General features: G+C 37.2%; 2 protein-coding genes and 1 pseudogene across 6 annotated transcripts; 1 reads left to right on the plus strand and 2 right to left on the minus strand.

Annotated features, from left to right (window-relative positions):
- Window positions 1-106: 106 nt before the first annotated feature.
- On the minus strand, window positions 107-2,899 carry LOC113330013 (annotated as a pseudogene).
- Window positions 2,900-3,718: 819 nt separating this feature from the next.
- Window positions 3,719-8,760, minus strand: LOC113330012. Of its 5 annotated transcripts, none has more exons than XR_003350059.1 (5): window positions 8,336-8,760; window positions 7,334-7,485; window positions 6,681-6,839; window positions 5,849-6,549; window positions 3,719-4,580 (listed from the first exon to the last, which is right to left on the minus strand). XR_003350059.1 is itself a non-coding variant. In XM_026576867.1 (5 exons), exons 1-4 carry the CDS (start codon window positions 8,457-8,459, stop codon window positions 6,524-6,526), a joined length of 336 nt encoding a protein of 111 aa, XP_026432652.1. In that variant the 5' UTR covers window positions 8,460-8,760; the 3' UTR covers window positions 3,719-4,580; window positions 5,849-6,523. The 5 variants fall into 5 exon arrangements, 1 of the variants encoding a protein (XP_026432652.1); XR_003350061.1 differs by having other exon boundaries at window positions 5,849-5,957; window positions 6,441-6,549; window positions 7,334-8,760; XR_003350060.1 differs by having other exon boundaries at window positions 5,849-5,976; window positions 6,441-6,549; window positions 7,334-8,760.
- Window positions 8,761-20,652: 11,892 nt separating this feature from the next.
- Window positions 20,653-22,661, plus strand: LOC113330105 (cytochrome P450 71B36-like). Its single transcript, XM_026576963.1, has 2 exons — window positions 20,653-21,746; window positions 21,844-22,661. The coding sequence occupies exons 1-2, from the start codon at window positions 20,862-20,864 to the stop codon at window positions 22,456-22,458; spliced, it is 1,500 nt and encodes a 499-aa protein (XP_026432748.1). The 5' UTR covers window positions 20,653-20,861; the 3' UTR covers window positions 22,459-22,661.
- The last annotated feature ends 3,529 nt before the right edge of the window (window positions 22,662-26,190 follow it).

Genomic DNA, 26,190 nt, shown 5'->3' on the forward strand with positions numbered 1-26,190 from the left:
AAAATATACATGTAAACAGTTTTGACTGCCAAGAGAACTCCTAGAGTTTTGAATGTATTTGGACAAATGTAATTCTATCGATTTGAGATATATGCATTCGTGTAGATGGAAGAAAATTAGGAATATATTTAGATTAATTGAATGCATTTGAAGATTCACACTGTCTGTACCCAAAACAGCTCATTATAAGCCGTAGGTGATGCTTACCTATCAAATGAAGAAAGATATAGATTGTTTATTTGAGCGACTTAATTTTTTGTATTCTTTCTTCTTCTTTTGTTGGACGTTGTTGCATTACCAATATACACCCAGACGCTTTAGAGTCAGAAGAAACAAGCATATCACCTACAACCCCTAATTCCGGGAACTCATTCCATTCACTAAAAGCCGCGAACAGTTTTGTAGATTCCTGCCCATGATCTCGTCCAACAATCACAAGCTCGAAAGAACTTTCCATTTCTTTAATACTCGAAATAAGATCTACACCATCTTTCACCCCTTCTTCGATGTACTCCACATTCTTGAAACCTGCAGTTTGATGCCTAAATGCATATATTGCATCATCATCTAACTTCTTCTCTTTTGTTCTTTGCTGCTGCATCCTGTCATCAGATTGCATGAATCTAATAATTGTCAAGTTTACGTTAACATCATCTCCAATTCGAGCACCATAAGCCAATGCCTCACGATCATCTGGACCGCTCAAGAATATAACCAAAACCTTGGATACAGGAGAGCTGCTGTTACTCATACCACCAAGAGTAGCGGGTCTGGTTTCACCTTTGTCAATTAGGATACCTACAGAACAAGGTGCCTTTTTGAGAATGTTCATGTTTACTCTTCGGATCGCTGATGAGGACACGGACTTTGAAAGAATAGCCGGTTGTTGGTGGTGAAAGGGTATGATGATTAATGAGGTTCTTTTGTCGAAACCAAGTGAGCAAACATCTTCATGCATTGTATTATAAGGTGAGATGGCTGTGAAATAATTCAATGAAACTATTCCTCTGTTGTGATGTGCATATAATGAAAATGAATTCATAATGATTCTTGTCGTCGGGTCCATATCTGAGTTCTCGGTTCTAGGCCTTGTTTTGTGAGCGATAAGTAAAGGTGTTGCACGACCTTGAAGTTGAACTAGGTGAATAGCATACACACAGATGGGACTGTATGTTGTTGCATTGGAAGCTTCAAGGAGTTTGACAATGCTTGGGACATTCTCTTCGTGGTAGACACAAGCTAGAATACGAAGCTCCGCGTTGGGTTTAGAGTGCTGGATGGTTTTTCTTCTGTAAGATGCGTATTTGCTCGAGGGGTCGTAGAAACATTTCACTATGATTGAGATTGCTCCAGTAAAAATCACCATGGTTAACACGAGACATCCGTAAAGTTCCCGGGTGATGAGTCCTAGACTTATTGATCGCACCCATATCTGAATGTCTAGCACACCTTGGACATTCATGATGAGTCCTAGAATGATAGCATCTTTGTTCCGGAATAGAAAGAAGGGATTAATGTTCCTAACAACTTCCCAAAAAAGCTGAACAAGGATATTAGCTGAACTCCCCAGAAAGTTGCCATTCTAATATCGTATACCTGGAAAACACATGCTCTAGCAATCACAATTACTGGCACAAGTACACCGGTGACGAAACAGTCGAGTTTATTTTCTATTGCAGCTCCTAATGGCGGTCCAGGTGGAACGACCAAACCCAGAAGCAATGGACCTACCAAATAATGCTGCCCAACAATCTCACCGACCAATGAAGAAACCAAAACCGTAAGAAATATGAAGATTAGGTACCCTTCCTTGACTACTGTGTTATCTGCTGTGTGTTTGTTTATCCAGAACATTATTGGCCGTATAACATAGAGAATAACAATGATGATTAGTAAACAACTGAGAATTTTCCACCAAAAGCTATATGGAACCATCGCCACCCTGCTTTGTACAATTGTTAAAACTAAGAATACAGAAAGTAAGCTGCAGCATCCACTGACCATGGATGCTGATACAGCTATTCGGCCAAGTTCGGAATTTAGGAGCTTTAGATCAGACAAGAAGTCATTGATGACGTGAGGAGACCTCACGGATGTTAATCCTGCAATAGCATAAAAATTTCCGACTGCATCCATGGGAAAAAATGTACGATTTCTGCTTACAGTAATGAAAGCCACTGCCGACGAGAGAATCACAGGTAGCAAGAAGCTAAGGAGTCCTACCAGCCATGCCATTTTCCCTGATCTCTTTACCATACCCATATCTGATTTTACTCCTATAAGAAACAGAAACAACATGGAACCGAAGTACTGAACTGTTTCCAATACATACAAAGATGAATATGTGAATATCTTGTTAGCCATTAACCACGATTGCTCCACACCTGAAGGACCCGTGATTATACCTCCCTGTTCAACACAATGCATGCATCGATCAACAGAATGCTAATAAAACCATTATCAGAAAATGCATGCAACAAGGGAGGTAATTAAATTAAAGGGAGAAAAGACGCTTACTTACGATCATCTGAGCAACAAAAGAAGTCACACCAAAGGGTTTCAATAGGAATTCCATGGTTGATGTTACCAGAGCTGTGATGGAAATCTGAGCCAAGAAAACAGGAAGTGGATAGTTGAAAGGATCATCTCCCAACCACATGTTGGACTTTCTCTGCAGTAAACTAATCGGTAGAACTTCCCACATTACAAAATTCTTACCAATGAATTCATGCTTCGCTGAGACGTTACCAAAATAGCCCTGACAATTTTTAGTGACGTTCGGTACATCCAGTGGTGATTCCGCTAGAATCCCCCTGAAATCCATGATAGTCAGCGGTTGTTTCTTCAGATCAGATACGAGATCTGAAGAAAACAACCGTATGACTTGTTGAAACTAGAAAATTTTGTGTTTTTTGCTTTTGATTCTGCTTATATATGGGAAGTTTAATTATGGAGCAGGAATGTACGGTTTACTGCTAGGTGTAATTGTTGAATTCCAGCCAGCCACTTAGATTTTGGATTGGCCTTACTAGTTACAACAGTTGGCCTCCATGATTATTCACCGTCCCGCGGATATCTGTTTCTGTTTTCTCAGAATTTTGTTATATGGGGTGTCTAAATTTAGCTTTTTTAAGTTGCAAAATGTTCTATTTACATAGAGCACAACCACTTTTCTAGTTCTGTTAGAAGTATTAGACTGAAATTCTATAAGTCGCAAAATGGACTGTACAAATAAAGCATACTCCCGCGGTACTGGAAAAAGAGATATTATCACCTTTTTCATTTTGACATATTGTCGGAATAACCAAAAATAGCTAAACTGCCGGAGGTTTTCAAGAAGGATTTATGACTGTTAGAATAAACATTGCTTGGATTCTAAGAGTCATAAATCCTTCCTTTCTGATTGGTTCATCTGTTGTAATTTTTAGTTGCTCATCATTAAAGGGATTGTAGTATAAAGTCAAAGGTAAATAGAACTGAGATGTGGTTGACACTGAGATATCTCAGTTATAGCTTGCTTGCTCGCTTGAGCAAGGTCAGTCTCAAAGGGAATGGCTTAAACAGCAATGAAAAACATAAACTAGGAAATGGAAATTACTAAAGATCTGAAAGAAAACATATACGAATGATATTTTAATGTTGTAGACTTTTGGATTAAAACTCGAACACTAATTCTTTAATTAAGCAATCAAAGTAAACTTTTCCTTCTAAAAACAAGCTCTTTGGAGTTCTCCAAAATCTTTCAACGTTGCTTGATCATAATCCTTTTATACATTCAGTACACTATAGTTTCGTTTCGTTGAAATTGTAGATTTAAGGTCATACAACAAGAGAGCGCCATTTTGCCAAAGCAAAATTTCAGTCTCCGTTAACGATAATAGTTGGCACTTAGAGCCTGAATCCAATTTTTCTTTTGAGCACCTTGATCCATGTAAAAAGAGTTACTGTAGGTGCACGCTTTCGAAAGAGTACCACATCCAGTTGCACATCTTGGCGCCCCTCGTCTAGCGCTTAGGGCACCTGTGGAAAAAAACATTGTGCACATCTTGGCGCCCCTTCACAACATAGGCTGTTCATATTTTTCTTCATGAGTACCCATAAATCCCTCGTAGGTTCATCCTGTTCTATGTAAGAACCCACATGACAGAAAAAACCACAGGTCAAGGGGCCCCACATCTGTACGAGGCGGGACAGACCAAAACTAGAATTTCCGGGGTTTCCCAGGATGCTCAATCACATCAAAATTTGAAACACACCAGTTGCACTCTTTGGCAATCAAAGACAACCTTCCTAGTCACTAGCTTGTGACATTCAGGTTGTTCTTCAATCATCTCATTCTCCGAGAATCTTTTGTTTCTGGGTATCTATGGCCGCACGACAAACTCTGTAGGGGCTTCATTCTGATCAACTGCTCCTAATTTGATCTGATACACCACAACAACAAAAAACGGGAAAGAGATATCGAGAGCCAAAGGCAGCCATTTCATGAACAACAGAAATCTTAAGGGAGCAAATAAACAATTTTCAAGCAATAGATGTGGTGCAGTCTCACTTGAGCAAAACATTGACAATCTCTAAGCCTGTTTGGGAACAAATAACACATAGTCAGGAAGCAGTAGCAAGCACGGCAGATAACTTTATACATGATGAAACCAAAGCTGGAAAATGAATAGATTACGGTAACTGTTCTCTCGGAATTAAGTTAATCGCATATTAAACATATGACTTACTAATGAGTCTGTCTTCCAATCAAACTTGTATCAGCACTAATAATAAGATTCAAACTCACTGAGTCTAAGCAAGTTTAGGTCAGAGCCTTGGCATCTGAAAGACAGTTATGTTTTTGTTGCATTTGTTAGAGATAAAAAGAAGAACCACATATGGTGGCAGTAACCACTTCAATCTGTAACTGGGGCTCTCCAAAATGATGAAACTATGGTTTAACAGTGTGTCCTACTAGGGAAATAAGTATTGTATGTCCGGTACGCAAACATATATAGGATACTAAGTTTTCAGTTGTTTTAACGCGTAATGTTGGAACATATTGAGGACCAACTCAGGGATAGATGATAGGCAGCCGACGCTAGAAATATGGTTATTCGGGAATGCACTACAAGTAAATTTATTGGAGTCAGGAAAATATAAAGTTCCAAGTTGACTCTTCGCGCATACAGTAGACGAACCAGATCATGGAGCTCGGCGTCTACAATTCGTATCACTTTTTGCAACAATAGACTAGTCCATCATTCTACCCAAACGAGAGCTATTAGCACAGAAAAGCAAACACATAGCTTATCTAATTAACCATACCTGAACTGATTCTAAAAGCTCTCTCTAATTGTCTAAAACACATCGGAAAAGATCTATATGGCAGCTAAATATTCAATTATACTCGAACACAAATCCGGACCGAACCAAATAAATAGAAAACGGATGTTTCTACCTTAAGCTCCCCTTTTCTTGTACGTGATATTATTAGGTGGTACAAACATTCACTCTGTTCACCGGAACTTGATTGGTACTGGTATCCAATGCTTTTGTAATTTGTTCTTAAACAAAGTGACAAAAGATGTGGATACAAGTATCAGTCAAGTAGCAGTTGGAACGCATCTAAAGTTGTAAAAGCTCCCAATAATACGATAGATATAGAGAAAAAGAAAAGTTAATATAGAACTGCTACAGCAGATCCCATTGTCAGATAGAAATGGAAGTATGAGACAAAAAATTCAGATAAACACTCTAGCAAGTATATGACAATCAATCTACAATCGGCATCAAATTTCTTTCTAAAAGGAGGAGAGATGTGCAAAACGAAGATGTGATTACAAATATAAGAGCAGATGATAACCTGGTAAAGCCTTCATTCAAAACGTTGGCCAACTTCCTACAATGATTGATTTGGGACCCCCAGGTTTGTCATAGACATGATGCCTGAATATCCACGAACAAAATCAAACCTGAAGCAAGATAGTCCCACTGCATTCAAGATCAATACATTTGTAACAACAGTTCAACCAAAAAAGAACCAGAACCTCGAATACCAATAGTAAATAGACCAAAAACTTATCTACATGCTTTACTTTTAACTTATTTTGGCCACGCATATCGGGATATGTAAACATAATGTACTGATGACTATCAACGATCCAATGGTGACACAAAAGTAAGACAAAATTTTATATTTTATGTAAGTAGCACTGGTTTGGAGAATATTGTCTACAAAATTCTTTACCAGACTTGCAGAAAGACAACTCTTGAAAAATGCGCTTTAAATCTGGTTTTGACACTATAACGAAATTCTTTAAGATATAGCCTGTCTTTTCACCTAACTATCATCAAAATCAACCAGTAAATATGATGCACCTCTTCATACAGAAAAGAACATAAATAACCATGTCGAGAATTACAGGACAATAAGTTTCACATGAGGATAAGTTTACCCTGCTACAGAAGTTGACAAGAATTACAGGAGGAGAAGCTACAAAGATGGTAATCAAAATCGTTGGATCCCTTTGATTAGCATTTACATACTCATCATCCATATGAGACCTGAGTAAAGATAAATACAACAGGATCAAAATTAATTCAACAAAATGCGAAAAATTCACAAACCCCCAAAATTTCAAAATAAATAAACATATGAAAAAAACCTGGATTTTATAACTAAAAAGTTAACTTACTTTCTGCAATTACATCCTCGAGATCTATTTGTCGATGTAACTCTGCTTCATCACATTACAGTGAATTCAGCTTACAAAACACTAATGCAGCAGAGCAATTACTATCGAAGTTGACATGATTTTGAGTTTCTTCGTCCTTTTGGTAATTTCTCATTGAAACTGATATAATGTTTTTTTGAAGTTATAAAGAAAAAAATGCAACCTAGGGACTGTTAAAGATATCAATATCAAAGCATAAAGTGCAACCAAACAACATCAAATTTAGAGTATATCTCTCGAACCATACAGTGAAGTAGAACTAGAGGAACCAAATTTAAATAAAAAGAAAACCGAAATTAAAGTCAAGCCCATAATCCAATTCAGATAAAGAACCTTGGCAGGTCAATATGAACCTCAAATGGGTATGGACAAGTTTGAAAGGATTAAACGGGCCTACTCAATGCCTCTTTCTAAAGAAACAAAAGAAATTTTTACTAGAAACAAGAAAGAATATCTATACTATGAAAGATAGTTTCATTGTTATAGACTTTTTTACTCCAATTGGGACACTCATTCTTTAATTAAGAAAGATGCAATTGTTAACATCACCTAGCTTTTCTCCAAGGCCTTTCAACAAAATAAGGCTATGCATATGAGGAGTTGCTTGAACATACCCTTTTGCGCCTTCAGTACACCATAGTTTCGTTGAAGTTGTAGCTTTAAGGTCATAACAAGAGATAACGCCATTTTGCTATAGTATAATTTCAGTCGCAGTGAGGGATGATAGCTGGCACTTTGAGCCTGAATCCAATTTATTGCTGAACACCTTGATCCAAGTAAAAGAGTTAATGTAGCTACGTGCTTTCAAGCGAGTACTACGTCGGCAGTTGTTGATATTTTTCTTCTTGAATACCCATACATTCATCATAGGTTCTCCTTGCTTTATGTCAGGAAGACACAAACAAAGATCCCCTTCAAGCGTAACACTAATAGAGGAATTGGAAAAATAAAAAAATATATAGAGGAATTGGAAGGAAAATGACGAACAGGTGACGGAAGATGTTGAAATGTTTCATATGCTAAATCAAAGGCTACAGTATCACACTTAGATCTTCTAACATTAATTAACCAATGCAGAGCCCCATTAGCAAAAACACCCGATTTCGAGAACTTATAGCTAATTTCTGGTTTGTCTCTCCACCCGTTGCTATCACCAAGAGTGCAAACTTGGATGTGTCACTTGCCATCGGTACCAAGGTAAAAAGTCTTAACCAATTTATAATCTGTGGAATCACTGGAATGACAATAACTGAATCCAGCACAAACAAAAGACTGAAGAGGAAAAGTACTCGTAGGCTTCTCAGGAGGAAAACGGACAGGTTCACTATTGATGGTATTGACAATGTAGATAACAACACCGAATTTGGGCTCCCAAGTATCATAACATACCAAACCATTGCAAGAACCAATCAAGTTGAAGGGATAAATACGAGTAAATACACTGCCTATCTCTGTAACAGTCTTGTGAAAATTTTGTGGTTGTTCTTGGGTACAATTTGAATTTTGTGGTTGTTCTTGGGTACAATTTGAATTTACTAACATCTCAGAAAATTGTTCTATATAATGGAGTTTACAATCATCATAGCAATATATAGGTTTTTTAGTGAAAAACATACCTGTCTTTGATTTCCCCAATAGATTTCGCCAGATTTTGCTTACTCTTCTGCATTGCAAGAATGATTTGACTGGTAATCGATTAAGTATTTCAAATACCAAATCTAAACTCAAATTCTCCATCATTATTCCCTTCTCCAACAAAATTGCAGCTACTAGATGCGAATGAAGGATGCCAATTAGGGTTTTGAGGTTTCCTAATAAGTTTCGCTGGTTCTTCTTTGATTCTTGTACTACAGCCTATGGTTTTTGAATCACCCTGATTTTGAGATCCGTCGCCATTTTTGATTTCTTATATACAGATTTACCTCATCTTATTACCACCAACTCAGAGAAACCGATTTAACGTTTTTCTAATAAGGGTGCCAGTGAGTCGTTCACAAACTGGGTTACAATTACAACTTACTACACCTTGTTTGTGTTTGGAATTTGGATCTAAATCAGACTCGGCAAGAAGCCTAGAATTAGCTTTCAGATCCTTTGTGTTTTCTTTTGAACCCTGATTCCCAGGCATACAAAACAATAGTCCCATCTTGGGTGACCTTATAAGGGGTACTCTATGGATAGTTCAATTACATGTATACCCTTAATACAAAAATCTAAAATCAGTTTTCTAAACATCAAAATCAGTTTCCCTTAACATCTCTTCTTCTTCCTCCTTCTCTAGCCGAACTCTTCCCCCTCCTGCGAAAAAAAAAATTCATCATCGTGATTAATTGTCGATTCGCAAAAATTTGATCGTCAATTAAGCTCAACCACATAATGACTCGTACAAAGAAAAGCAGGGACTAGGCAAACCAAATCGTCTTCTAATTCATCAATTGAAGAAGAAGAACCAATTGAAGATGAAGGTGTAGAAACTGAAAATCAACCACCAATTGAACCAGAAATTGAACCAACTGCATCTCCAACTCCGATAATGAGGATAAGAAAGTAATTTTTACAAAACCAATCTCCTATTTGCTGTTTTTCATTGAAGAAATGACGGTTATAGTGTTGGGTTCGGCTCAAAATTGAGTTGCGTTTTTAGCCGAATTGTTCTTCACAAAAGCTTCTTGTAAGTGTATATGAACATTGTGGCATGAAATTTCAAGCCGAAACTAGTCACAGATAGAGATGCATAGGGATTCGGCGTATTCGATAATCATAATATGTGCCGAACCTAGCACAAAGATAGGTTCGGCTTGAAAGTGATCTAATCGAGTCAGCCGAACCTGACAACCACCTGGGGTAAATTTCACTTCTCAGATTCGGCCGGGAAGGGACTAAAAATTGACATTTACGGTTTAGCCGAACTGTTCATAGACACTTTCAGGGTGAAATTTTAAGAATAGTTCGGCTCAAAACTCAACTCAATTATCAGCCGAACCCGCTACTGTAACCGTAAAAAATCCTAAGTATTTAGCAATTTAACCCATTCTGGGACGTATTCAATACACATTTTGGAGTTCGACTAAAAATTGACATTTACGGTTTAGCGGAACTGTTCATAGACACTTTCAGGGTGAAATCCATGAAAAACAACAATAAAAGATTGGGTTTGTAGGGAATACCTTCTTATCCTCATTTCAGTATTTGGAGCTTCGAATGGTTGAATTTCCGATTCAATTTCCGGTTCAATTATAGTTTTTACACCTTCATCTTCAATTGGTTCTTCTTCTTTAATTCATGGATTGGAAGAGGATTTAGAACACGTGACGTTTGCTTTTTTCTTTGTACGATCCATTATATAGTTCAATTTAATCAATGATCGAATTTTCACGAATCGGTAATTAATTACAGTGATGAAAAAAAAATCTGAGAGAAAAGGAAGGTGGTTTAGCTGGAGGAAGAAGAAGAGATGTTTAGGATAGTTTATTTTTTGATTTTAGGTTCAAGGGTATATAGGTAATTGAACTACCCAATAGACATCCCTTATAAGATCACCTAGTATGAGAAAACTATTTTGTATGCCTTGAAAATTTTTGGTATGCCTAAAATCATAGTTCAAAATTATAGCTTTGCAGTTCGCCTCAACCTATGCTCGCTTTTCTTTCTATGCTTATGTTGCATGGATACTTCAAGCAAATTGGTAACCGGCCCATTATCAGCCATGCTTTTCCAAAGGTGGGTTTTCAAATATTCAAAAGCACGCTTATCTTTTATTCATTATCACAGTTTGAATTGTTATTATACTTTTCTAGTAATGATCGACAAAATTCAATCCAAACAACAAGAGCACATTGAATTTTTGAAATTAACAAATGATCGACAAAATTCAGTCCAAACAACAAGAGCTATTTACGAAAAGCATACCTGTCTTTGGTTTCCCCAAGAGATTTCTCCTTACTTCTCTGCATTGTAAGACGGATTCCAAACCAGTGTTTTTCTTGGGTAATCGAGATAGTATATTTGATACGATATCTGAATTCAATTTCTTCGTAATAAGGATAGGAAGATAGCTTATTAAAGAATCTTGCTTGCTATATATAATATTAGTTGGGGTCTAAATATACAAGGTGCTCTTATACCACAGGCCTGCCAGCCATTACCTGACTGGCTGCTATCTTATTATGGGCTTTTAGTAGCGGGCATGTGTTTCATAAGAAAAAGAGCAGCTTGCGTTTAACTTTAACCAGACGATGCAACGTGTGCGCCCATCCTTTACTGAAGAAGGCTGTTTTTAGGGATGCAGCAGTTTTTAAGGGGTTGAAAGAGAATTACTTATAAGTGTCCTCGTTACTCTTCACTCCTTAACTTATATAACTTATATTAGCCGTAGATGAAAAATGTACAGCTGGCTATTGCATTAATTATAAATAAGCCCTCTATTTCAATTAAGAAAAATTTAAACGCTCCTCTTGTATTCTAATATTTTATTAAAAACCCTTCTCCTAAAACTAATTTCTGAGAATCTTTAAAGTGAGTTGGGGTAATCTCACAGTCTCGGGTGAACATGAATAATCATGGCTATTGGGACATTTTCGACAAAATCCCCCATTTAGTCCAGGTAGTGAAAACAATAACAAGCTCAAATCTTATATAAATGTCAAGAAGAAGATGAAGTTTCTGTTACTTTAATGGTGGAGACGAAAGACTGAAAGAGTTTCCCATTCTTATTTATAATCAACCTGAACCCTGTCGAAGAAACTACTGCATTGATTAATATATTTTTTTCTAGATATCGTGATTGTTAGTGGTCAGTTATAGAATTTGGTCCATGTGTTGTTCATTCTTCTTGTTGTTTTCCTGATATTTTTGGGTGATCTTATCTTCCTAACTGGATTCAAGTTTGTTGTTCTTGGTATATAAAACCAATCTCCACCTGCTTATCTCTGTTGTACCTGAATCTCATCGATACCGTAAAAACACCCAACTAAGTAATGAAATTGTACGCTCCAAAATCGAATATAGTACCCATTCTCAAACAGAGAGTACGGTATTTAATGGTATGAGGAATCGGCAAGTGTTCTTCATTTTTGTGGCTATAGGATTAGATATAGGTAGCATCTTCGTCACAAGCAACTGGAATAGGCTCAACGTAACAGTGACATTGTGTTACCCTGTGTAAGCAATAGGCACCAAGATTACGTTGGATATCCTTCCGAAACCAAAATAGTTGAGCTAACGACCGAAATTCTTTTTTTTCTTCTTTTCTCGTGATCTGTTATAAAATCTAGTAGGATATGATCATCATGATCATCATGATCTGTGATATGATCATCATGATCTGTGCCCACTATAAGAATTAACGTGCATGTTGTCGGCTTCAATTTCATAATTATTGGGAGACACGATTGGACACCAGCTAGGGATATCATTGCAACGCAACAAAAGATAAAGAAAAACAATAAGGGCGGCAAGTTCTATTAGAGTGGCGGTAAACTAATAAGACAAAAAGGGTCGTTACATGAATAATACAAGTGCTCTTTATAAAAAAAATCTAGAAATGACTAATTAACCCTTATTGTTGATAATCAAGTTTAGAATTGATAATCAAGATTAGTGTTGATAATTAATTTTCACTTATAATAACTCTAAAAAGTTTAGAGGAGAAGAAATTTTTTTTGTGATATTTGTGAAATCCTAGATTGATTCACTCAACCAAAATGAGTGATTCCAGTGGAAAATTTGAGATGGGTGAATATCTATACGATAGAGAAAACAAATACTACATACCCCTTGATGGAGATTCTGATATGGAGTATTTGTTAGATGGTAGAGATGTTTTAACCCATAGTGAAGGTCAATCTCAACCAATTGAAGAAATTAGCCAACAAAGTGAAGAACCAGCAACTGAAAATGACCAGGTATACTTCTAAATTAGTTCCCATTAGCTTTTTGTCGCTCGAAATTCTCTAAAGTACGTAAAAAAATTGAAACTTTTAAAATTTCAGAAGAACTTACGGTTGGCATTAAGCTAGTTACCAACCGTAACTCACATTTATGGTTAGAAAAGTATCAAATACCAAACGTAACTGGTTCAATTTGGGGAAAACCCCAATCGTAATACCAGTTACGGTTGGCTGGGAAAATTTCCGTACAACCGTAACAGTTGACAATTTCATGCAGTAGTTACCAAACGTAACTCATCATGTGCATGGCAGTATTTACTGCACTTATTATGGTTGGTAATATGTGAATCATTACCAACTATAACTTCTGCTACGGTGTGTTGTGTATTTTTGTTACCAACCGTAAATTGCTCTGTACGTTTTCAATTTTATTTTGATGTATTTACGATTTGTTAGGAGATGACAATTACAAACGGTAGGTGTGTTAAGGTTCATATATGTTTGTAGTTACAAATCGTAACTCAGTTATGGTTTGTGTATCCTCTGTCGTTACCAACCGTACCTTTATATATATTTTCGTTTTGTTGTCTCTTTTAGACTAATGTGGCTATATTTTTGTCTAGATCGGGGATGTACCTCCCGTAATGGATGAACAACCTTTAGCAAATGAAGTTCTCACCAAAGATTCTAGCTTTCACTATTTAACCGAGGAGACATGAAAGGAGAAAAACGATGCAAAGAAGTGGGATAAAGAACGAGGCAAGTTGATTATGCGTATCATAGTTTGTAATGGTACCACTAGTGATACTGCCTTTCAAATGGTTTGCGAGTGTAGTGGAAAACATAGAAGTCACACAAAAAAAAGTACCGTGCAAGTAGCAAAGACAAAGAGGAAGAATACTACTTTCACTAAGAAGACCCGATGCCCCTTCAAGCTTCAGTTTAAAAGGAACGCGGCAAAAAGGTGGTTTTTGGAGAAATTTGTATGTGGTAGTCATAACCACCTTATACCGGAGAGTTTTCTATCACACTCTTACGTCGGACGCCTTACCGAAGAAGAATAGCATATCGTAGAGTCACTGACACAAATTCGTATGAAGCCCGTTGATATCCTCGCTCACTTAAAGGAAAGAAACTTACAAAATGCTTCTACTTTGTCTAACATATACAACGCAAGAACAAAATTGAAGGCTAATAAATGGGAACAAAGGAATGAAATGCAACAATTAAGGCATTTGGGGGAGGTGCATAATTACTCGGTTTTCCACGATGAAGATGAGAAAGGACGAGTAACACATCTTTTATTGGATAATCCTGAGTTTGTGAAGTTGGCACGGTGCTCTCACCAAGTGCTTCTAGTGGATTGCACATACAAAACCAACAAGTTTGAGATTCCGTTATTGAACTTTGTCGGGAAAACTTCTACCAATTCTCCTTTTAGTGTTGGTTTTTGCTTCATGAAAGATGAGCTCGAAGAGAGCTATGCGTGGGCACTAGAAAAAGTGAAGTTATTCTACGTAGAGGGATATACTCCAAAGGTGATTATTACCGACAAGGAACAAGATTTGTTGAATGCAATAAGGATGGTTTTCCCGGAAGCTCATAACCTTCTTTGCACGTTCCACTTGTGGAAAAGTATTGAAACTAAGTGCATGCGCCTTGTCCGTCCAACAAAAAAAAAAAAGCGAAATGGATAAAATAAAGAAACTACCGTTACATAAACAAGAGGAAGCCAAAGATAAATTTAAGAAGGATGACAAGTTGGCGGAACTAAAATGAGAAAGTTTCAAAACGGAGTGGAGAGCCTTGACCTATTCTATCACCGTGGATGAATATGAGGATAGAGCTCGTATGTTAGTGGCTCATTGGAAAAGAGGTTATCCAAATGTTGTGAAATATTTGTTGGATAATTGGTTGGATCCGTAAAAAGAGAAGTTTGTAGCGGCGTTCACTAACCAATATAGGCACTATGACAACCAAGCTACAAGTACGGCGGAGTCATCTCACAACCGGTTGAAGAAGAAACTTCATAGTTGTAATGGTGGGTTAGTTACGTTATTTGAAGCCATGTATTCGTATTTCCGCCGTGATCACAATAGATTTACAGAGTCTTTTGAAAAAAGCCGAAGTAAACAACACACCGAATCGTTAGACAATGAGTTGGTAAGGGGAATTACACATCAAGTTTCGCACCGTGCAATTGATAAGATAATGTATGAAGTACAACATTATGAACTGGGGGATTATGAAGAAGAGTGTGTTTGTCCAAACATGACAAGTTTGGGACTCCCATGTCGGCATGTTATAGCCACATGCCAAGACAAAGTGATCCCGATTCAAGATGTTGATCCCTTTTTGCAACAATTAACATTCCGTGAAACAATTTTTGGTCAACAATTTGGAGGAACGTTTTCCGATACCGAGATTGGGAACTCTCTAGCCGAGAAATATGCTACACTAAGTCAAGGGCAAAGGCGAATATGGTTGAGTAACTTGAGAGATTTCGTATATCCACAATTTAGGTATGATATCAAGGAACTACCAAAAGGGAAGAGTAAGGGGAGGCCTCCTGCCAAAAGAAGAGGTACGTAGGAAATAAAAAAGCAAGGGAATGGGCGGAAGAATCAAAGAAAAGAGATCCTTCGGGTTATGAATGGTTGAGAAAGGAATATGAAGAGGAGGATGAGATGGAAGAGTATGATGTTCAAGGTAGAAACAAACGAAAAAAAGGTCAAGCGGATAAAAGAGAACCAAGCCGTCGAAATGTACAACAAAAATGTATCGAGCTTCCTACTCAAGAAAGTGTAACAATAAAAATTGATGTTAAAGGAAAAGATCCGGTATTTCTCTCCAAAGAACTACAAAGAAGCAAAGTTGTAGTCAAAGGAAATGGCTGCAAAGAAAGTGGAAACAAAGATGATGGATTTAAAGGTAAAGGTTCCAATGTCGGTCCCGAGGTTTCCTCCCAAGATAGTTCAATAAAAAGACTTGTTGGTAAAGTTGGTGTTAAACAATTAGCAAGGAACAATGGAAAGAGTCTGATGGTTGAAAAAATTCCGTCAAGCGGTGAGAAGGAGAAGGAGACGATTCATCTAAAAGGAGTGCCTAAACCACCACCTAGAGACGAGAATGGTCGATATAGATGGAAACATTACATTCTCTATGAATATTACCTTCGTTTTTTCCCCGACTATATCAAGGATACGCAAGATGTTCATGGTGATGGGAATTGTGGTTACCAGGTCTTCATGGATCAACTTGGACCCTTTGAAGACGCGAAAGGGTAGGGTTGTGACCAAGTTACTTACGTAAGGCAAAAATGCTTAATGGAACTACGTTGTTACCGCGACTTCTATAAGCCGATGATGAGAGTTGAAAGAAACGAAACCGATGAGGTCTTAAATAAGAGCTTCGTGTAAATGGAAAGGCGGTTAACCGGCAATATATGTTTGACAAGCCAATATTGGATTCACATTCCTATATGTGGCCAACTACTCGCCAACGCATTCAATTGCGTCATTCATTTAGTCTCCAGAGACATGAGCCATACATTTGCACCAACAAGAATACCGTTTGACGAAGATTCGTCAATAACAAAAACAGTTGTCGTGGGTCACATGGAAGGAAATCATTGCATCGGCTTCCGATTGCATGAAGGAATCCCATTACCTCCATTGTGGATGGAATTTGGTTGTGACGGTGAAATCCCCAAGTCTTGGTGCAATCGATTTGAGAAAGGGATTGAATTATGGAAGGCCATAATGTTGTCTATGCCGAAGCAATTCATAGTTATGACCGATGATGAAGAGGATGCTTAAATGTTTTCAAGTCTTGGTGAAATACATTTTATATTTTGCATTTTGGTATTTTGACTAAATGTGATATGATTAAAAGTGACAATATCATATCTAGTTGATTCATGTTATGAATGAAGTATTTTGTTCAATTAATATATATCAAATCCAAGTATGTTGAGCTAATATCCATATGAGGCAAGGTTTCAGGGTTATGTACGGTTGGTAACTAGATTCAATTACCAACCGTAACTAGCTTCAGAAACAAATTTTAATTGCCATTGTCATTTACGGTGGTCTCGATAATACCGTTACAAACCGTAACTGACCCTGACACCAAATACAAAGCAATTATAAGTAATTTAAAACCATTAAACCATGTTCATTACTAAACAAACACTTACAACCGTTAAACCATTACAAAAATAAATGACATTACAACTCATTCATTCATGCGACTTAAAAGGATACTAATAACCGGGTCTACGAGTGGAATAGAAGTCTTTAAGGATGTTGAAATGAGGTAAGTATTGAAAATTCGACCTTTTCCATTGTCTCCATTCTTGAATAGAGCTCTCTAAAACTTCAGCGTCAGTTTCACCCCTTAACCGTATTTGACCCTTAATACGAACTAATGCCATAAATTCTTGAACGTTATCCCGAATAGTTCCACACCGAACATACAACGTAATTCCATCTCGGTGATTAGGGTTACCTGTTTCGGAACAAAAGTTTTCAAAAAGAGTTCTCAAATAACTTGTACTCACAAAACCACATCGACGTCGTTCTTCTCCTCTTTTTGGATAGCGTAGAACAAAGTTGCGGAAAATACATAAATCTGCTTCCAAAGTAAATTCAGGGTTTGGAGCCATAATCTAGTTTAAGGTAAGAGATGATTCATGTGGATGTGTAACTTCTAGCAAGGAGGATAAGCATATATATATATATATATATATATATATATATAAATATTCAATAACGGATCTATTTTTTGAAAATGAAGTTGTTGAAGGTTTCAACGGCTATATTTTCAAATTGCACAAGGACATGTCAGTGCAAACATTTATTTTTTTTGTGGGAAAAGTAGAGTTACGGCTGGTAACTATAATCAACAAATGAACCGTAACTCTGAAGAATTTTGAATTCCAGAGTTACGATTGGAAATTGTTTAGAAGTTACAAACCGTAACTCTAAAGAAAACTGAATTCCAGAGTTACGGCGCATAGGTTAAACCGTAACTCTGCCAAAAAAAAAATACAGAGTTACGGTTGGTTACATAAATACTTACGAACCGTAATTGGTGAGATCCTAAAACTATAAGTTCCAGGGTTTTTTACGATTGGTTAAGGTGAAAGAGTTACGAACCGTAACTTAAGATACGGTTGGTCTCGATAATCAGTTACGAGCCGTAACTAAAGTTTGTGAAAAATATTGGTTCTAGTGTTATTTACGTTTCGTAAAAAAAATTAGTTACCAACCGTAATTGGCTCTGTAACTTAAAATTTTCAGACAAAAACTGTCATAAACAAACACATATCCAAAACTTCAAATTCATATATAATATCCATAAGTTCAAATCCATAACTAAAACAAATAAGTTCATAAGCTAAATTCCATAAGCTAATATCCATAACTAACACACAACTATTAGTTTGTCATAATATCCATAATATACAAAAATATAAGCATATTATGGTGAACTGAAATAAACAAACAAAATGTATCAAAATAATGAATGTTTTAAGAAAAGTAACAAAAAGCATACACTTGTCTGACAGACTTTTGCAGACCAGGAACCGGTATAATCAAATAAGATTGAAGACTTATCTGGGGCCTCGCCCCAAGGTCTTCTATTCTTCTTCGGTGGCAACAACAATTCTTTGCCTTTAGGAATATGCATCCCTTTCGGTGCGGGGTCCTTTCTCGGCCTCTTTCCTTTCTTTTGCCTTGGAGGTGCAGCTACAACTACCTCTTTTCTCTTGGTATTTTCTCCCTCTTCATCATTTTCTTCCTCTTCCTTTTCTTCATCATTTTCTTCATCTTCCTCCTCTTCATCATTTGCTTCCTCTTCATCATTTGATTCCTCTTTCTCCTCTCCATCATCATCGGTTTCTTTAGATTCTTCTCCATCTTCATCATAATTAGTTTCTTCCTCTATAATTTCATTTTCGTTTCCTTCACGGTTAGTTTCGACTCTGACCGGTTCTTAATCATTATGTTCAACTCCTTCTAACTCAACTCCAGATTCAGCCACAGTTTGTTTCCTCAACTTAATTTCAAACTTATTATTCTTCTTCTTCTTCTTCTTCTCGTTCTTGTGCATACCTTTATTATCTACACCTAAATGCTTGTCACTGCGAGGGGTGGGCGTATGACTAATCGGGGTTAAGTCATTTCCTCTCTTTTTCTTCACCCTATCAGGATTCCTACACAAGCATTACTATTGATTGATTAACTAAGTGTAGAACAAATAATATAGAAAACAAAACACAAAAAATTGGTGAGTAGGTTAATTTACGGTTCGTAATATGACATCAATTACAAACTGTAACCAAATACGGTTGCTAAGTAATGAATCGAGACCAACCGTACCTGAACTACTGTTGGTAAGTCAACTATAGTTTCGAACCGTACATCACTACTTCAAAAATTCTTAACATACATGATGATGTACGGTTGGTAACTTTAATTGAGTTACAAACCGTAACACAATTACGGTTCGTAAGTGAGATGAAAATATAAACCGTAAAACATGTTTGAAACATACAGAAGGAATTACAGTTCGTAACTAAGGTTTCAATACCAACCGAACATTAACCTAATTCTCAAAACTTAGAAGTTACGGTTCGTATTTGGGTTGTTACCAACCGTAAGTTCATCAAAATATACAGTTATGGTGGGTATCTGGGTTATTATCAACCGTAACTTACATGCAACACAAAAATTCCAGTTTCAATTTCGATCCAAAACCCTAATTTTTGATGCAAAACTAACTTAAATCAAACACAATAGACTAAACCCTAACTGGGTTTTTCGAAACATACCTCAAATAAGTCATTGTGCTTGGTTTTGACGGTTGAGGAGTTTCAAATTGAAGTTCTTGACCTAATGAAGGATTTGGTTCATTAGAATGGCTACAATCTTCGTCAGCCTTCTTCTTCGGCATCTCTAATATAGTTTTCAATCAACGATTACCAATTTTTCAAATCGCCGATTAATCGAAGAGGATGATGAAAAATCAGTTTTAATGGTGGAGAGGAGGAGAAGAGAAGATGAAGCTGAAGTTGAAAAAAAACTGTTTTGATTTTCAGTTTCTATTAGGTTAAAAATAGGGGAGGACAATTCAGTATTTTCAACCAAAAAAAGGATAAATTAGTCCATTCAAGGTAAAAAGGGTAATCTAGTCAATTTACAATCCCTATTAGGACACCCCCTGACCAATAAGAGGGACATTGCTATCACACTTGCCGCCCCTATAACAAGATCGAAGAAAAACTATGCACGCATCACACTCCCAAGTCCCACCACCACGACCAGAACGATTACTCGGACCACAACCAGTGAACCAAAGTTTTCATATCTGATTTTAGAAATTTTGGATATTTCCAACCTTGGGTTTCAACTTAAAGAACGTGTCTGTTAGCTTTGGCTATCCTTTTGTGTACCTGGAAAGAGCGCGATTTTAGTATTTTCACTAGAAAAACTCAAACTTATGACCAAGTCATTCATATGGTAAGATATTTATTTCATCGGGGTTCAGTTATCAAATAATTTCGAAAGGTTAACTTTCAAGCTGTTTTAGAGAATTGGGTTAATGTCTAGTTCAATCCTCTGTGATCTGTCTATTTTTTGGCCATTTTTCTGTTGTTTTCTCTTTGGCTTGACCTGATAGTCTTCTATCAAGTCTTTTTTTTTTCACTTCCGCTTGGACGGTTCCGCCTTTTGTACCCGTTTCTGATCAATAAACCCATCTTTGTTTATCACAAAAAATAACGTACTGTTTTTTCTCTTATGAATATTGCGTGTTCGTCTCTAGCTGGGGTTACATTCACCAGTCATTTCATAATTCACGTGAAGTCTTCCTAAATTCACGTGAAGTCTTGGTTATTTTGTACGAAAACAATTATTCGCCCAGAACAACTCCACCGAATTTTGCGCCGTGGAATTGGGTGATGGGGCCCACCCCATTCCACTATAGAGAACGATTCGTTCGATTTCTCACGGTATATTTTTTGGTTGATTTTTTGGGTCAACCTAGAATCACTCTATCTCTTATATGCAAGCTTACAAGAGTGACATATATGGATAACCATGACTTTCATATGGGAAAAGATGCTCTAAGTAGATTGTCTATGGGACTAGATCCACAAGTCCATAAATCCATCGCCTTTAAAAGAGAAGTTAACACAACCTGGAGGTAGTAACAAAATCTAATTATCTCTGCTTGATCATTTAGAAACATGGAGCTTTTTCCTTATTGTTTCGTCCTGCTACTTTCTCTCATCATCCTTCCTATATACTTCATCCTTAAATTCAGTCATCACAAGAAACATAACATTCCTCCTGGTCCTCCAAAGCTTCCAATCATTGGTAACTTACATCAACTAGCCAAACCTCCTCATCGCATTCTACACAGACTCTCCCAAAATTACGGTCCGGTCATGCTTCTACAATTAGGCAGTATACCTACACTCGTAATCACATCGGCCGAGGCTGCGGAACAAGTTTTAAAAACACATGATCTTGATTTTTGTAGTAGACCTCCCTTGGCGGGTCCGAAACGTCTTACTTATGATTTCTTAGATATTGCTTTTGGCCCTTATAGTGTGTATTGGAGAGAGATGCGAAAAATATGTGTTCTTGAACTTTTTAGTACCAAAAGAGTCCAATCTTTTGCGTTAATCAGAGAGGAAGAAGTTTCAGCTATGCTGGATTCTATCTCTTCCAATTCCACTGATCCTATTGATGTTTATAAAATGTTGATTAGTGTAACAGACAAGATTCTATCAAGGGTTGCTTTTGGAAGGTCAGGCAGAGATCATTTCAGCGAAGGGAGACTTCACGAAATCCTTAACGAAGTCTTGGCGGTAACAGATGGTTTTTCAGCGTCTGACTATTTTCCTAGTGTAGGTTGGATTCTTGATAGGATCACTGGAGTCCATGGGAGGATTGAGAAATGCTTTCATGCTTTCGATGAATTCTTTCAACAAATCATAGATTTGCATCTCGACCCGGAGGGACAGAAATCGGAGCATGAAGATCTCATAGATGTTTTGCTGAAAATCGAGAAGGACGGAACTAGTGCTGTTCGTTTAACTAATGACCATATCAAAGCAATTCTCGCGGTACGTAATTTCTTCTAATTAAATTCATTAATGTTAATACTGATTGACAGTGACCTTTTATTACGCGATCTTTCTAATACAAGAAAACCATAATCAGGATATATTTGTTGGTGGAGTAGACTCATCTGCTGTAACCATGAATTGGGCAATGACGGAACTAATGAAGAATCCAGGAGCAATGAAAAAAGTACAGGACGAGATTAGAAGTCATGATTTAAGAATGAAAGGAAAGATAGAAGAATCAGACCTTCATCAATTTTTGTACCTGAAAATGGTGGTTAAAGAGTCACTACGACTACACCCACCAGCTGCACTGTTGCTTCCAAGAGAAAACACAAAGCATCATGTTATCGACGGATACGATGTTTACCCAAAAACAAGGATCCTAATAAATGCATGGGCAATCATGAGGGATCCAAAGTATTGGAACAAGCCAGACGAATTCATCCCAGAGAGGTTTGAAGATCGCCCCATTGATTACAGTGGAGGACACAATTTTGATTTTTTACCTTTCGGCCGAGGTCGTAGAATTTGCCCCGGTATGAATATGGCACTCATATCAATAGAGCTTATCCTAGCGAATCTACTATACTGCTTTAATTGGGAATTGCCGGAAGGCATGAAAAGGGAAGACATAAACACTGAGGAATCGTCAGGGCTTAGTGCTCATAAGAAGTATCCACTTGAGCTTGTACCCATCAAGTGCGTATGATGGTAAATCTAGTTAAGAAACAATAAAACTGGTGTCTTATAACGTGTTATTTAGTTTTGCTGAATCCGCATCAATTGATTAAGAATTAAGACTTAGTCTAAGCATAAAATGAATTCACGAGCATTACAATGAAATTGTACAAGGGCTTTTTACAAAAATAGGCTTGTTTTTTTGATGCTTTTCAAATCTATGTCACTTTTTTTATTTATTGCTACACTAGGCAAGTTTTGACCAAAAGTGATGGATGGAAAGTTAACACCGTTAGGTGTAACTAAAAAGACCTAAAAGTCCTTTGAATCACTGATTTAATGTTATATCATTGATTTAACTCAGTTAAATCAACATGAAAACTGTACATGTGGGCTCGGATATGCCATGTGGATTGCTTACGTAGGCTCGGATATGCCATGTGGACTGATTACGTGGGAATCATGTCACGGAAAAAATTTGTACATATCACCATTCACAGTTCCATTAGTTGGCCCAATCTCCTTCAATTCAAAATCAATCCATGTAAAACCCAATTTCAGATTTACACCAGAAATTCAACTAAGCTGAGCTTCCATTTTAGAATTCCATAAACCATTTGCAGCTCAGCTGCCACCAACTGCTCCTGCTCTCCACCAGATTCTACAGTCGAGAGTCCTCTCATTACCACCAGTTAATCGCACAAAGCTGCCAACTTTAGCAACAACAACTCCTTGTCATGCTCTTAACTGTACTTCTTTCACAACCATTGCCAACTGCACTCTGCCACAACCACAAAAACACCTGCAAACCAGCTTCAACAATAGCATAATCTCCACTGCAAACCAGCTTCAACAAAAACACATGTTGTACCAGCCCTGTATCCTAGACATACATCTAATCATGGCAACAACTCAGCCCACATCTGCAATCTAACCAAACCATTTCAACCATCTTTGTTTCAAACGGCAACAGATCTTCTTCCAGACATACTTGTGCAACAAAGCCACTGCAAGCCTATATTCCTTCATCAACACCATTTTCACCCTTTTCTGCCAAATACAAATCCCATAGTTCCATTGAAACCATCTTTTAAGCCTGCAATACAAATCCTTGAACCCATGAAGCAGTAACAGCACCAACTTATCTTCGATTCTCCAGATTCAATTCCCTTAAAACTCTGTCTCAGATCCAATCTGCGTTTCTGATTTCAACAGCGTTATCACCATCATTTCATCCTTCCAATCTAATAACAGGTTCACCTGCCAATCTTTGACAACCCTGTTGCACAGTTCCAAAACCGTGTCTAGCTAAGCACGATTTAAATCCCAATCATAATACTCAGCTCATACATTTCATTGATTCTTTGCTTGCAGGACCAGCACATACAACCAAATAAGATTCATCAACTCTTAACCAAATTCACATAAGTCGTCGGGTCTGAATCAAAGAAACCCCAAATTACCATTTCATTTTGATTTTTCATCAGTACAACTTTGCATAATCAGCGCAACATCAACCCCTTCATTCTTCAGTTATCACCAACTCAATATCATCATCAATTCCACACAAACCCAAATTGAAATCCAGAAACCCTAATTCCCAATTTCGGGAAGAACATCATTCTAATCTTCCAATTCAAAACCCCGACTTCCTGCTTCTAATAAAAACTTCAACCTTCTCTTAATTAGTGACAAACCCACCTCCAATTAGCCTTCTAAACCCTCGATTCCACCTTCCCTGACTTCTCTAGTAAACCCTAATTTCTTCAATTCCTCAACCCCATCATCTATTGGACAATCACCCTCTTGTTATTCAATTCCTCAACCCCATCATCTATCGGCAACTCAATAAACCTAAGAATTTATCTCTAGAAATATTGCAGAAGAAAGAAAACGGAAGGAGAAGAAAACAAAGAAGAAGATAAGAAGAAGAAGAATAATGAATGAGATCGAGTTTATCTCGACTGGTTTCAGATACTCATGTCGTCACTATCATGGTCGTTCAATTAATCCTCGAGATGTCGTCTTAGTTAGATTAGGCTCTCAGATAGCAACACGTGGACATCTTATCTAGTGTGACTGACACACGTGTGAAGGACATTTCAGTAATCTTACCACATGTATGAGATCTCCCTATATGATATTTTGGCGAGATATTGACAAGTCAACGCGATAAATTGACCGAGATGGTTAAAGCAGATGGAATCCGTTTAACTTGCCTAATTTTGCAAGAAATAAAAAAAGTGACCTAAAAATGAAAGTGAGGGTCCAGACCAGACCTACTTCTGCATATAATCCATTATACAAATACAAAAGCATAAAAGGACCCTTACAAAGGCAAAAGAAACAAAGCAAATAAAATAAGCAGAGGATAGCATGAAAATGGTATCCGTCTGTGCAGACTAAAATTGCTAAAATAAAAAGACGGGAGATTAGCCAGAGCACTAAATTTAGGTTCTGCGTCACAAGCTAGCAACTGGAATTGGTGTTTTCTTCACCCTGTAACTTCAACAGAGAATAGTTCTAATATTGGCCGTGTACAACCTAGACCAGGTTCAGAAAATGGCTTTAAGAGCAAGGGCTCGTCTTAATCTAATTGATGTGGTGGAGAAGTGAACTCTACAGAGCCTAGTTAGCAATTCGGGATTCGGCAAACGTACGGAACGACAAACGTACGAGTATTATACGGTTTTGTAAAATTCAGATTCGGTCCAAAATTCGGTCAACGGGACGTGATTCGTCATTAATTCGGAACGGCATACGTACGTGTATAATTCGATTTATAAATGTGAGTTCGGCTCTGAAAATTCGGTATCTATATATAACAAATAATTTGTATTTATAAGGTCATAGACCAATTTTTATGCATATGTGTGAGTTATTTAAGGAAAAAATAAACTCAATATGATGATATTAATAATATATACAACATTAGTTATCCAAGAGGACGTCGTATGGTGGTTTAGATGCTTGGTTAGTGAGTTTGAGATCTCTCTCACCTTCACCTTCAAATCTCTTCAGTCGTTTTTGTTTCATAAAAATTACAACACGTCTAATATTCGGTCGTGTATGTTCGGGAGGCAGTAAAGCCCAAAAAGTGGAGTCTTTGAAAAGTAAAAGTTAAAGAATTTATGGCGAATTAAGCGGACGTATCATTCGGGATACGTGAAATTCGTGAACGATTCGCGAATAATCCGGGAATGCCACATAATACACGACTTGGGTTCGGAGTTGCAAACGTACGCGAATAAGACGGTAAAATTCGTGATACGGAAAAATTCGCGAATCATTCGCGAACTTACTAACTAGGCTACAGAGACCTGGTGTAAAAACACCTACGGAGTTTATTTTTCTTAATTTTAAAACATCTTTTAAGACCAAATGGTTGAAAAAAGTAAAAATCACCAAAAAAGAATAGTAAAAAAATTAAATTAAAAAGTGAGACGACAACCTTTGTCAAGAACCAAGATTAATACAGAGGTACCAATATACACTATCGATTTGTTATACATACGGATTTGCTCGTCAAAACGTGAGCGGAGTTTTCTTTTGTTCTGGGCGCCTTTGACTCGCGCCTAACACAACATAGCCCCCGTAAATACTCTGTTAAAAAGTTATTTTTCGATTTCAAAATGAGTTATCATGGACTTTGTGTCATATAGTGTTCTTTTCGGAAGACTAGTCTACTGAAGCAAAATTTTGAGGGGTTAAGGAGACTCCTCCAGGCTCCAGTAGCCTATTTCAGGCCAAATTATTTCCATGG

This window comes from Papaver somniferum, unplaced genomic scaffold (assembly GCF_003573695.1).
Source record: "Papaver somniferum cultivar HN1 unplaced genomic scaffold, ASM357369v1 unplaced-scaffold_117, whole genome shotgun sequence".
Lineage (NCBI taxonomy): Eukaryota > Viridiplantae > Streptophyta > Magnoliopsida > Ranunculales > Papaveraceae > Papaver > Papaver somniferum.